The 12,345-nt window shown below is 44.1% G+C and overlaps 1 protein-coding gene across 9 annotated transcripts in view; it reads left to right on the top strand.

Annotated features, from left to right (window-relative positions):
- Nucleotides 1-11,967, top strand: part of SETD5 (SET domain containing 5) — a 67,851-nt gene extending 55,884 nt beyond the window's left edge. For 6 of the 9 annotated variants that reach the window (XM_061618913.1, XM_061618914.1, XM_061618910.1 and 3 more), the window contains 5 exons: nucleotides 2,201-2,647; nucleotides 3,295-3,569; nucleotides 8,263-8,396; nucleotides 8,976-9,061; nucleotides 9,866-10,792. In XM_061618913.1, the coding sequence (XP_061474897.1) occupies nucleotides 2,201-2,647; nucleotides 3,295-3,569; nucleotides 8,263-8,396; nucleotides 8,976-9,061; nucleotides 9,866-10,441 (1,518 nt within the window). In that variant the 3' untranslated portion in view covers nucleotides 10,442-10,792. Of the gene's footprint in view, nucleotides 1-2,200; nucleotides 2,648-3,294; nucleotides 3,570-8,262; nucleotides 8,397-8,975; nucleotides 9,062-9,865; nucleotides 10,794-11,581 lie in introns of those variants that run through there. The other 3 variants (XR_009761554.1, XM_061618916.1, XM_061618915.1) reach the window with 3 other exon arrangements.
- Nucleotides 11,968-12,345: the final 378 nt, after the last annotated feature.

Genomic DNA, 12,345 nt, shown 5'->3' with positions numbered 1-12,345 from the left:
CTGTATATTCTATTGAACCCATCTTATTCCATTACAATATGGACAGTCCTGCTTCTACTCTGTGCCAAAAGTCCACATTCTTCAAGATACAAATTCTTTGGTCAGATTAATTATGCAAGTCAATAAGTGTAATGCAACTGTAATTGTGTTGTGTGGCAGAGTTTGGAGTCTGAGATAAGGAGCAATATGGCTCTAAGGACAAAGGATGGCTATTGATGGGAGTGTATTATAGATGTAGAAGTATTTTGTTTTTAGGCCATTTCTTACTGTTATATAGCAAACTGTTTCAGGCATGGTCTCCATTGGAAAGCAACATATTTTTTTAACAAAATAAATACATAAGTAGTGGAATATAAACCCCAAGAGGAAGGGACAGATCTGAAAGAGACTAGTTTCTCAGTTTAAGAAGCTAGAAACTTAAGTCTAGGTTCCCAGCAATTCAGTTAAAATCGTGTGCCAAATACTATATTCAGTCTGAAATTTCAAAAGGCTGGTGTCCCTGAACCTGAATATGTCAGATACCAAACGGGAGTTGCTCAGTCACAGCTGCCTTTCTGGTTACGCCAATAGTGCGAAGTGTGCTGGAATTTCCGAAGCATTAGCCACAGCATGATGAAAACTCACATTTAGTATGCTGGTAAATGGGAGTTGTACTGGGCCAATAAGGCACCAGTCTGTTTGCAGCCCTTTGCTATATCATGGATTAGAGTCTGTAGCCTGCGGGGTTCTGACAGAGGCCTCCAGGTACTTCTCACAGTGAGATAAATCTGCCACACACATCTTGTCTGTATGTATTTACACCCACGTTGCAATTTGTACATTACAATACACACAAAGCATGCATACATTCCTCATCTAGAGATTAATCTTTATAAAGGAAAGTAGTACGAAGCAGCTCTTAAGTTTGTCTGCCTTCATTTCAAGTCAGCAGGAAAACAAAGCTTTGTTTCTAACCCACCCAACTCTCCAGCATATCAAAAGAAGGGGCAATGCTTTATGAATTGGTGTGTGTGTGTGGGGGTGCAGTTTAAGGGAGTGGTGTCACACTTGCCTTTTGTTTAGGGATGCCCATTGTTTGTAGGTAGCCTCTTCAGCATAATGTTGAGATGGAGATGCTCTAGAAAAATATTACCATGCCAAACATTCTAGACAACCACAAAAGGTAATTTCCAAAGCTAAGTGTGACTGCTAGAGAGAGACAGAAACTAATAATGGGCGTATCTCTAAAGGAGATAAGTTAGCTTGAAACAAGCCATGCACTGTCAACAGTCTAGAGTCTTAATGTTTTCTAGGTTACATGGCAAGAATAAATTATGCATTAAGATTTATGTCCGTTTGTCTTATTCTGATCAGAGAATTGAGACTTCTGTAATACCTTGACAGCTTGGACAGGGATGGGCAGTACAGAAATGGAAGATGGGAGTTACCGGTGGGGGCTGAAATGGAGCACTTAGGGAGCAGTGCAGGGTGCAAAAGACTCCAGTGACTGAATGGAAGGTTCTCCCCTCAGCTCTTCTCCTCTTTGCTTTTAACAGCCACTACCCATGTGTTAAATTTTTTTACTTGAAATAATAATGAGGTTTAGAAACCTGTTAATCCAGGATTCTGCCTGCAGCTTACATACCATCCTATAAAGACTAGATTCTGTCCTGTGTGCTAATAAATGCCATCTGTGCTCATTGGATCTCTTCTTAGAGAAGAGATTTCTGAATGTTGTGAAGTGAGAAGTGTGCTTGCAGTGTGTGATTGTGATAGCTTTGCAATGAAGAGGTTCGGTGATTCGGCTGGTAAGAGTAACTGGTGTGTGGTGTTGGTATATCTGCTCGCCTTGACGTTTTTGTTGATTCTTCACCTTTTATTGAAATGGTTGTGAAGTTATGTGTTAAATAGTGACCTTGAAAATACACCAAGGCTCATTTGAGCACCAGCATCTCCATCCACGAGGGGGAGGGATCCTGCAAATTGAATTTGCCTCCAGAAAATCTGCAGAGGAAGAGAGCGACTAAGCAGCTAGAAAAAAGAAAGGAGAGCAAAGGTCTGGGAACAAGGATTTGGAAAAGCAGTGTGTACTGTCCATATGAAAGTGGGCCTTTCCTGAATTAAAGAGTGTTTCTCTGTCTGCCCCATTCACCTGGTTCTCTACCCTGTTTGACATCCTCTCCCTCCCTACCCTCCCATACCTCTTTGTCGGTTGTTCTAGCTGTGCCTCAGGACAGACCTTGACATACAGAAGGCAGGATTCCTGGATGCCAGCGCTAACAACTGCCCAGAGAGACCGTCCTTGCTCACTTCTGACCTGGCATCCCAGCCCTCGGAGACCAGCTTCCCAGGAAAGAGTGGAGAAGCCCAGGCGCTGCTAAGAAGCTCTGACCTGGCTTTTCGGACAGAGTTTAACTTAATGTATGCCTTCTCCCCTTTGAATGCCATGCCGCGGACGGATGGATTATTACGAGACTCTCCCCAGATGACTGATGGGAAGCCTCTGAATCCTGACAGGGGCTGCTGCAGTTCTCCTGCAGAGGGATACTTTGGGAGACATGAGCAGGCACTTCTGAAAGAGACAGTGCATGGATCCCTGCCCCTTTGCAGTGAGAGAACTTGTGAAGGCGTTAAATCCACCCCCCAGAACCCTCCACAGAGAAAAAAGGCAAGTATCTGACATGAGCACAGTTGCTCCTGAGAAAAAGGGAGACCGGTGGGGGTGGGGAATGGTGCTTGTGGGGAAACTACAGTATACAGGAGGATACAAGCTGGAAGCTGCTGAGAGACATGCAAGCTCACCATTATTAGATAGAGGGAATAGCTGAGGCATCTGTCTGAGGTGGGATGAAAGTAGTCAGATAATTGCCTCGAGGTTCAGAGAAGTCAATTTAGCGGTGTGCAGAGTCTGTTCTTAAAGGAGCATTTTTAGCTGTACTTTGTGTGGTCCTTTGCTATGCCTTCCAGTTATGCTAGAGCATGCAATTGGTTTGGCTGCATTTTTTAAGACATTATGACTTGGGGCTTAAAAGCACGTATCTGCTGTGCTAACTCAAAGCCTGGTTCTAAGGCTCCTACTAACCATAGGCTAGAGAGCAGATGCCTTGCTTGTGCTGCAAGCGCAAGAAACACATAACATGCAAGGCATTGCCAGGTGTATCTTTTAAGCTCATACGTGAGTGCTGAGTTAATATCACAGTTAAATTTTCAGTGTGTTGTTTTTTGGGGGGAGGGAGGGGTCCTGTCTGTGAGTGACCAGTAGTCCAAAGAGCCCATTCCTACCCAGTGAAGCTGATGATAGTCTTTTTCTCCTAGGTATCTCTACTGGAGTACCGCAAACGAAAGCAAGAAGCCAAGGAGGGAGGGGATTCTGCCCGATGCACAGGGACACCTACCCGACTGGGTGTCAGCTGCTCAGGGGCAGATGTAGATGCTGGCATTATGCAGGGCTCAGGGGGCCACACACTCTCCTCCCCACAACATGGTTTCTCCCCCTCGCATTCTTCCTTGTCTCATCTAGAGGAAGTCAGCCCACCAGAACCAAGAGGGACCACCCACAGCAAATCCCAGGATAGCATCAGCAGTCGATGGTGAGTGTTAGATCACCGTTTTGAGTCTTGGGGAGGGAAATATGCTAGAAATTAGGTCCTGTTTCTGCAAGTTCCCCCAGAAGGGCCCTTGTGCAAGTATATCGCCCTGACAAGAAGAGAAGAGAAAAGAAAAAATATGCGCTGTACCCCATCTCACTTGATTTGGTTTTTATAGAGTAGGATAATATGCCATGTAAACAAGTGCCATCTCTGTCTGCAGATTCTTCTCTCTCGTGCTTAGTTCTGAGAGAACAACTCTAGACAGAAATCTGTTGTAGTTTCTGTTAGTAAGGTTATTTTTTTAAAAAAATATGGCTTCTGTGGCTGTTATGGGAACTCTGAAACTGAATGGGGACCATCAGGGTTCATATGTTCCTCACCTTGGAAAAGGTTCTAGAAAATCAGAGGGTCTAGAAAATGCAGTGTCCTAGTCCCAGAGTAGTTGCATCATTCAGCACAGAGGTTTGGCCCCAGCAGAAAGGTCCTTCACTAGCAGCCAACCTCGTTTACATATTTGTATCTCAGTTTTTGAGCTTAGGATGGTGTAAATGGAATTGCCTCACTTTGTCCTCACAACAACCTTGTGAAATAAGCTTTGCTTGTAAAAGTGTACATGGATTACTCAAGGACACTCATCAAGCTTTATGGGTGAGTAGAAATATTAACCAAATTCAGCACATTAGGTGCTGTACCACCCTGGTGTTCTCTCATTGCTGTGGAGATCACACCATGCTCCAGTAGTGGTTTCCCATTTTCACCTGGCAAGCAGGACTGGTGGTTTACTGCACGCTCACAGTACCATACACTGCTGGATTGGACCAAAGCAACAGCCCTTTTCTCTTGTTTGTTCCAAGCCTCTGGTGTTCACAGTTAAAACGACCTCTGTTTTGTATCCATAGCTATTTGTCAATTGCTCCCAATGAACTTGCAGAATTTGGCTTTCCTAATTGGGGAGTTTTTGTTTTGTTTGTTTTTTTATCTTGCTATGTATTGATACTGCTGCTATAAGCAAGATGCAGTATAGTAATATCTGAGTTCAGTGGTTCCAAGTGCTGTGCTGTTTGCAAAAAAAAAGTTGTGTGCTCCGAAGTTCAACTTTTTCTTCCCCTCCCATCTCTCAGGCAGTCCTGGGACAGAGCTGCTTCGGAGGATTAGAGTCCTTAGCACTCAGGCTTGTTAGTTTGATCTTGAGAACCTTCCTGTACCCTCACATACAGATAACTGATATTTTCTGCTGCTTACACTGTTATTTTCTGTACACTGAGGACTGGTAGTAACTTCAGAACACATTCCATGTTTACACGAGAGCCTCCACAGTTTTGCTATGGTTTGCGATGTCTGCTTACAGTTTTTTATTTTAAAAGAAATGAAGTTTCTCTTTCAGTTTCCAAAAAACTGCCTTTGCAATCTAAACAGATGTGCTGATTTCCTGTTAACCCATTTAGCCCATTTTTGCAAGCTAACAGTGAAGACATGAAAGATTCAAATTCATTGAGAGGGATGCAGCATGTAAGCTTGTCAGTTTTAATACTTGGAACATGATTATTAGTTGTGCTGTAAAGTAGGAGTGGAGGTACCCGCTGGGGTGAAGCCAGGAACTGGGAGATACTTTGTAAAATTGCAAACATAACCATAAAACTATGAAAGGTTTTTCCAGAAAGGTAATACTGCAGCTGCCATGCTCCAGCATGTGAAATGTTTTACAAGCCTTCCCTCTCACTGTTTGCAACCATCTCGTGAAGGAGACTGGTCACACTTGTTCCAGTTTTTACTGATAAGTAAAACCTCCATGAGTCCAGTTCTCACTGACATAAAAATGGTCTTAAGTGGCGAAAATCCATACCAGCTGTGTAAGAAACAAGCATTTTACCATTTTAAATTACCTGGGTGAGCAGACTGATGAAACAGAGCTTTGTTTTCTGCACCTCAGCCTCACTTGTATATTAACTGGAGGCTGTCTTGTACAGTTCTAACGTGCAAAACATCTCCATGCAGAGACTGTCTGTGTTCTTGTCCCAGAGCAAATCATCCGATCATCCTCACGCACATTACAACCCTAACAATATCCAAGCCATTGTTGGGAAGCTCATATGCATCTTACGTGCGCTTGGAACTCTTATCCCAGGGTAGTTGCCATTTCATCTCCCAGTAACACTAGAGGTAAGCTGCAGTGTAACCATATGATTACAGTTTTATTGATCTCTAATTAAAATTTTCAAGCCATTGTGATGTAAGTTCCACTGAGCCTCAGAAGTAAACAGGGCATTTGAGACTAATGTACAATGTACTATGTGCACAAGGCTTAAGCTGTATGATGTGCAGACTGTAGAAATGTATAAACAAGGCCCCTCCAGGCCACAATCCTTTCTGCACTATTTGCTTTATTCATTTAAAATACGTAACATTTTTCCTTTCCTTGTGCGTTTCTTTTTTTTTATCATTAATTTTTATTCAAATTTTCAAAGACGAGAAACAAAACAAAACAAAAACAACCAAACAATAAAATAAAATGTTGACTTCCGATTTGTCGCAGATCAGTTATAGGTCTACAATATATAACAATCCTGTCTCTAAAATTATATTATAAAATCACTTTCCTCCAGTAGTTATCTTAATTAATCATCAAATCTCATAAACATTATTTTATTCTTTCCACAAAAAGTCCAAGAGAGGTTTCAATTCCTTGAGAGATATATCTTTCAATTTTTCTCCAAATAAACATATTGCTTAATCCATCTAATTCAAATCTGTTAGGCCCAATAATTTCAATAGCCATTCTTCCATTATCTATATTAATTCCATCTTCCATCTTCAATAATCCTGTTAAGTCCAGTAATTTCAGTAGCCATTCTTCCGTTATCAGTATCCCATAATAATCTTGTTGTCATAGCCATAGTCCAAGTAAACATATCAATTAATCCATCTCGTCAAATCTGTTAAGTCCAATAATTTCCATAACCATTCTTCCATTATCAATATTAATTCCATCTTCAATAGTCCTGTTAAATCCAGTGGTTTCAGTATCCATTCATCCATTATCAGTATCCCATGATGATCTTGCTGTCATAGCCATAGTCATATAACAAGAGTCTGATGGGAATTTCCCCCATCACAAATATGTCCTTGCCATCAATTCTGAATATGTTGTTGAAATATTGTTGTAAAGTCACATCTCTGCTCTGGGTGCATCTCTGCTCTGTCACATATTTGTAGTTAATTCCATAACTTTTTTCTATGTCAAGCCCCATCACATCATTCCAGTCAAGAATTCTGAATATGTTGCTGAAATATTGCTGCAAAGTAATATCTCTGTTCTTTTTTACAAAATGCACTGGCTCATTTCTTAAGAGTTTCTCCACTGTCACATATCTGTAGCCAACTCCATAGATTTTTTCTATGTCAAGCTCCATCACATCATTCCAGTCCAGAAAATTATCCAAGACATTGATAACTTTACAACCAAAATCTTCATTAATTTCTTCAGAGACAACGTTGAATTCCAAACAGTAAACTTTATTTCTAACATCCATAAACTCCAAATCTTTTTCCAATTTCACATTTGTTCCAATCTCCAGGGCTTGTAGCTTCCCTATCCCATCAAACTCCTCTCTCACAAAATCCATTGTTTCTTTAAGCTCCTGCGTCATTTTGTTAAATTCAATTTTCATCTCCTGTCTACCCTGTCTCAGGGTTTGTTTCGTTATCTCAATCTCACCCATTATTTTCTGAAACATAATTTCTTCCATGGTCTCAATCACTTTCCTGGTTGTCTTTCTTAAAACCACAGAAACAAAAATTATTTCAGCCACAATTGGGTTAATGTTCCAGGCTTGCTTATATCAGTGTAGACAATACAGCCTGCCTTATCTCTATGTATTCAGGAATACAAAAACAAACTTAGTTCCCAACATCAAAACAATTAGTGGCGTCGTGAATAAGCAGATTCGTCAAAATGAAATAGACCAAAAAAAAGTTTTTGTTCCCCCCTCCTCGAAATAGAAATCCCTCTTCCGTTGGTATCTTTAGAATGCACCTCCAGGACAGCTTTTTGCGATAAAAACAAAGATAAGCTTTTTCGATTTCTTTCCTCCTTAATTTCGTTAGTGAAAGAGAAAAGCCATAACCTCACCTAGAAATTCTTCACAGCTGATTCATTGACAAATCTCTTTTTTGCTACACCAATTTAAACCAAGTAAAAAAAGAAAATAGAAAGAAGGATGCTTATCTGCCTGTTGAAGTCCGTTTTTCTTTAAAGAAAAGATAAACGTGTCGCTGTAATCAGCAAGAGCTTGATGAAGTCCGTCCGGCATTGCAGTTTGAACCTTCTCTCATAAATAAATGAAATCCAGTCCTCCCCACAAAAACAGGCTTTATGGTTAATCTCTACGTTTCTCCCTGACCGGGAGAAAATCTTTATCAGTCAAAAAGAGCGTTGTGACTGATTTTAAAGCTGAAAAAGCTTCTTCTGAGACAAGAGCTCGTCTCAGAAGCAGCACAGGCAAAGCAACCCTTCCCGGAAGTCCTTTCCTTGTGCGTTTCAAGGTGTCTAACAGAAATCGTACAATACAATTTTAAAAACCCAACGAAATATTGCCACAGATGCTTAAAATTCTTTAGACCTGTTGGAGAGTCGCATTGCTGTTCCCTCCCTGAGGTGTCATTGCCATTCTTGTTCTTTCCTTCCCTGCCATAGGATGGTGCCCACTTCAGTGGAGCGGCTGCGAGAAGGCCGTGGCATTCTGGGAAAGGTTTTACGCAGCAGCGCTAAAATTTGTCCAAGAGGAGAGCCTTCGCCCACTCGGGATAGCATAGGGGAGAGAGAAGCAGGTAAGTGGGAGTGCTCAGGATGGGGAGCTGCCTTTGGCGCTAGAGCAAGTGGGATTGCATCAACAGGGGCCGCTTCACCTGTGGAATGATGGGCCCCAATGCCATCTGTGCCTTAAGGATTTTCTGCTCCACTTTGAACAGGCATGCATCACTTCAGACAAAGCTGTTAAGACTATATTGCTAGCTTTTGCTTGGGGACACAGATATAAGTCAATATATATGGATTCCTTTGCACAAGTGCTTTAGAGTATTACATAAAAAGGAGCTCTTCAGGCAGTGGCTACACAGCCATCTGTTGGGGATTTCCTCCGTCAAACAAGGTTGACTACAAGGCACCTCCAACTCTATGGTTCTATGAAAGAGGGGGGGGTTCTTCCCTTTCAGTGCTCCTCTTCTAGCTATTGAGGTTTTATTAGGTTATTCTAATTCTTGCCCTAGATTTCAGGATTTTTTAGGGTTGGGGCTCTTCAGGGGGGGTCTTTTTCTCACCCTATCCTGCCTACGGGGCTGATCACCTTATCCAGCAACATACATTTCTAATACTAGCCCCCCCCCCCCGCACCCCACTTTGCGTTCTAGATGCTGTGGAAGGAGACTTGGCAGACCCCCTCAGCTCTTCCCTCAAGGGACCAGCCGTTTATAGTCCTTCTCGATACAGCTACCAGGTACGTGAGGCAGTATCCCCCTCATGTCATGGTCTCCATGTAGTTCATTCACTCTGTCTCTGGCACACTCCTGCGCTGCTTCATGAGATGAGGATGCAGGTGTCAGAGTCCACTTGCAGGGTGGTCCAGAGAACAAGGTTAGATCACAGTCCGAGTTCAAGTTTGGGGAAGGGGGTTAATGAGAGAGGCAGACACAGGCCAAGGTCACACACCCAGAGAAGTCAGGTTCACAGTGGGTCAAGAAGCTAGAGTATGAATATTGTTCCAACAACTTTCCCAAGTGACTGAAGGCTTTATCCAGGAGGAGCCTGCCAAGTCCCACCCTAGGTACAGCTGAGGTCATCAAAGCTCTCTGAGAAGTTGGGTCTACACACGAGGAAGCAGCTTCTCTGAGACTGGACTCTATAGGAGATGGATGCTGCAAGGCCTTGACGGTCCTGGTTTGGCCTGCTACCTGGGCCCCACCTGTTACTCCACATGATTCCTTTCATAAGAAGAGCCTGCTGGATCAAGCCATTGGCCCATCTAGTCTAGCATCCTCGCTGGCCAGCCATATGCCCTTGAGCTGAGGGCAAGAGCATTCTCCTCTCCTGTGATTTCCAGCAATTGGTATTTGGAAGCATACCGCCTCTGACTATGGAAGCAGATCATAGCCAATCATGGCTAGTAGTAGCCATTCCGTGGCTAGATTCTCCTCTGCCAAGAGCTCTAGCAAGAGCATGACAAATCTAGCCTTTCTACTGGAGTTGCTGAGCTGGATGTTAAGTAATGGTTTGTGATGTCTTCTGTTTCTTTTCCTTCCAGCTCTTGCAGTCTGACAGCCCGCGGGCAGAGTCTCAGACCCTCCTTCAGAGCTCTTCCCCATATCGAGGACACCCCATTCCATCCCCTGGATATAGCTACCGGTCTCAGTCCCAGAGAACAGGGCACCTTCCGTCTCTCAGTTCCTCAGAATCTTCCCTTTCCTCCACCTCCTCGGTCTCCACGGACTCCTCAGCTCTGTTTGCAGGGAACTCTGGGTATCATAGCAGCCAGCACCATCCAGGCAGTGGTGTCCTGAAGAAGAGCTGTCCTTCAGCCACTGCTCCCTGTCCTGCCCAGACAGCTGCCGCAGACTGTTTGCCCTCCTCTGAATCAGGGTCTCATCCCTGCTCAGGAACTGATGGCTGCGCTTCTTTGTCATCTAGGCCCTCACAGTCAGACTTGCGGACTATCAACCCTCCCAGCTCTGGACAACCTGCGCTTTATCAGAGCTCCAGAACCGCAGCACTTTCCAACTCGCAGCACTACTCCCACCGAGGGGGAGGAGGCGGCGTCCATCAATACAGACTGCAGCAACTTGCAGGGTCAGGCGTAAAGACTCAGACAGGCCTTTCGTAGGGGAGGACAAAATAGCTCACTGTTCCTTCTGGCAGCAGCTCATGGGGGAACGATGCTGGAATGGCAAAGAGCCCAGAAGCTGGAGCTTTGGGATGTACAAGCACGAGAGAGCACTGCCACCCACCCCTGGTTTTGGAAGGAGGAGGCGGCGGCAGTGGTGGCGGCAGAGCCTGTAGCAAAGCTTCTCCCCGATGCCTGGGCACATTGTAGAAAGCAAATGGTGCTGAGTGGTATGGCCTCTGTCTCCTACCTTTGCCCTTAGCTGTAGTCACCTGGGCAGGTAGGAAGCTTGAATATGAAACCAGTGCAAATCAGAAAACTGGGGGAGGGGAAAAGGGGGGGAGGGGCATTAATCTAAATCCCAAAGTGCTCTCTGCAAGGTTGGGGAGGGTGGGTGTGGGGCATAGTTCATTCTGATCATTCCAGCTGCAAGTAAGAGCATTTATGGGAGAGCAAGAGCCATGGGATGGGGCTGGTAGCAGCTTGTGTGTATGTGAGAGAGAGGGGCCAGGGGGTGCATGCAGGGGGTGCTGCAAACAGTCACAAGTTCATGCCATGCCACTGAAATGCGCCTTGGGCAAAAGCTGTGCTCCATGACGCTGCTAGTGAGGATGTGATAGTGTTCCAAGAAGGCAGTGCTGTGGCAGTGGGAACATGGCGGCTTGCTTTTTGTGCCTGTTTGAATAATTCTGGAGGAGGGCTGGGGATTTGAGAGAGGTGCCCAATCTGGTGATGCTACTGTGGTCAAGAGCATCCTAGAGTGTGTGAGAGAGATGTCTGCTACCGCCCCCTGAGGTCCAAGAGCAGTGCCAGGCCCACTGGATGCTCTGTCCAATTCCATACAGTCTCCAGCTTTTCTCACTTGTTTACCTATCGAGTGTGTGTTTTTATTTATCTGATTTTATATTCACTTATAAACCTAGTAGGTTAGCAAATATCAGGCAGGTCTGACTCTGGTGCTGCCGTGGACCTTCTCCTTCTCTCTTGGACAAGATAATGCTGTGAGCATGTCTTCCCTCATTTCTCAGATGCACAGTCCCTCCCCTGCCCCTTTTTTCCCTCCCCCCCCTTTTCCTTTTAATTAGGACTGTTACAAGTTTGTCTGACTCACAACTGAAATCAGGTGTTCTTTCAATTTAGGGGAGACTTCTAAAATTATCAAAGCAGAGAGGAAGAATAAACTTGCCTCAAAAGTGTCTGGCGTGTTGGGGATGGAACTTGTCACCCGGAAAGTGGGTGTCCTGTATACTGTATAAAAGGGTGTCAACTTCACTGGGCTTTGCACCTTCCTTTCCGACATGCTGAGCGTGCCTCATGGGGTAAGCACTGCAAGCGATGATCCTGGAGAGCAGCAGGACAAAGACAATGCACTCCTGTATGTGCAAGGTGCTGGGGAGGAACCAGCAGGAAGTTGGGGAGGGGGCTGCAGCGCTGCCCTCAGGTGGAGTTGTACACTGTGCTGTAACATTTGAACTTTCACAAGAGATGTAATAATTTTGATAATAAAATACTTAACTTGAAAATCACCCTGTCTGCTCTTTTACTGGGTTCTTGGATGAAGAAATATGGTTTGTTTACATGAAATCAAGGTGAAGCTAAAAGGATATCGGATCTTAAAGCACAACCACACAAATCTATGAGGTCTGAGATTCCAGCCCTCATTTTAATCTTTTTAAAATTAGGGCCATGTGTGCTAAAGGCTCTAGTAGACATGGGGAGGGATTTCTTCACAGCTCTTGTGCCTACTCCCTAATCATAATCAATATCCCACATAATTTTGTCTATTTTCCTTTTGTACTATTCTGAAATAGCAATTGTTTTTTCCTAGGGTTATTGCTGGCCCTTTGTTTCTGCATAACAGCCTAAGCTAGAAACATGAGCACCTAGCATGGAGACATTTTCCC

The sequence above is a fragment of the Rhineura floridana genome, chromosome 3 (genome assembly GCF_030035675.1).
Source record: "Rhineura floridana isolate rRhiFlo1 chromosome 3, rRhiFlo1.hap2, whole genome shotgun sequence".
Taxonomy (NCBI): domain Eukaryota; kingdom Metazoa; phylum Chordata; class Lepidosauria; order Squamata; family Rhineuridae; genus Rhineura; species Rhineura floridana.
Note: the sequence above shows the minus strand (reverse complement) of the source record. Positions and strands in the feature narration are given on the sequence as shown.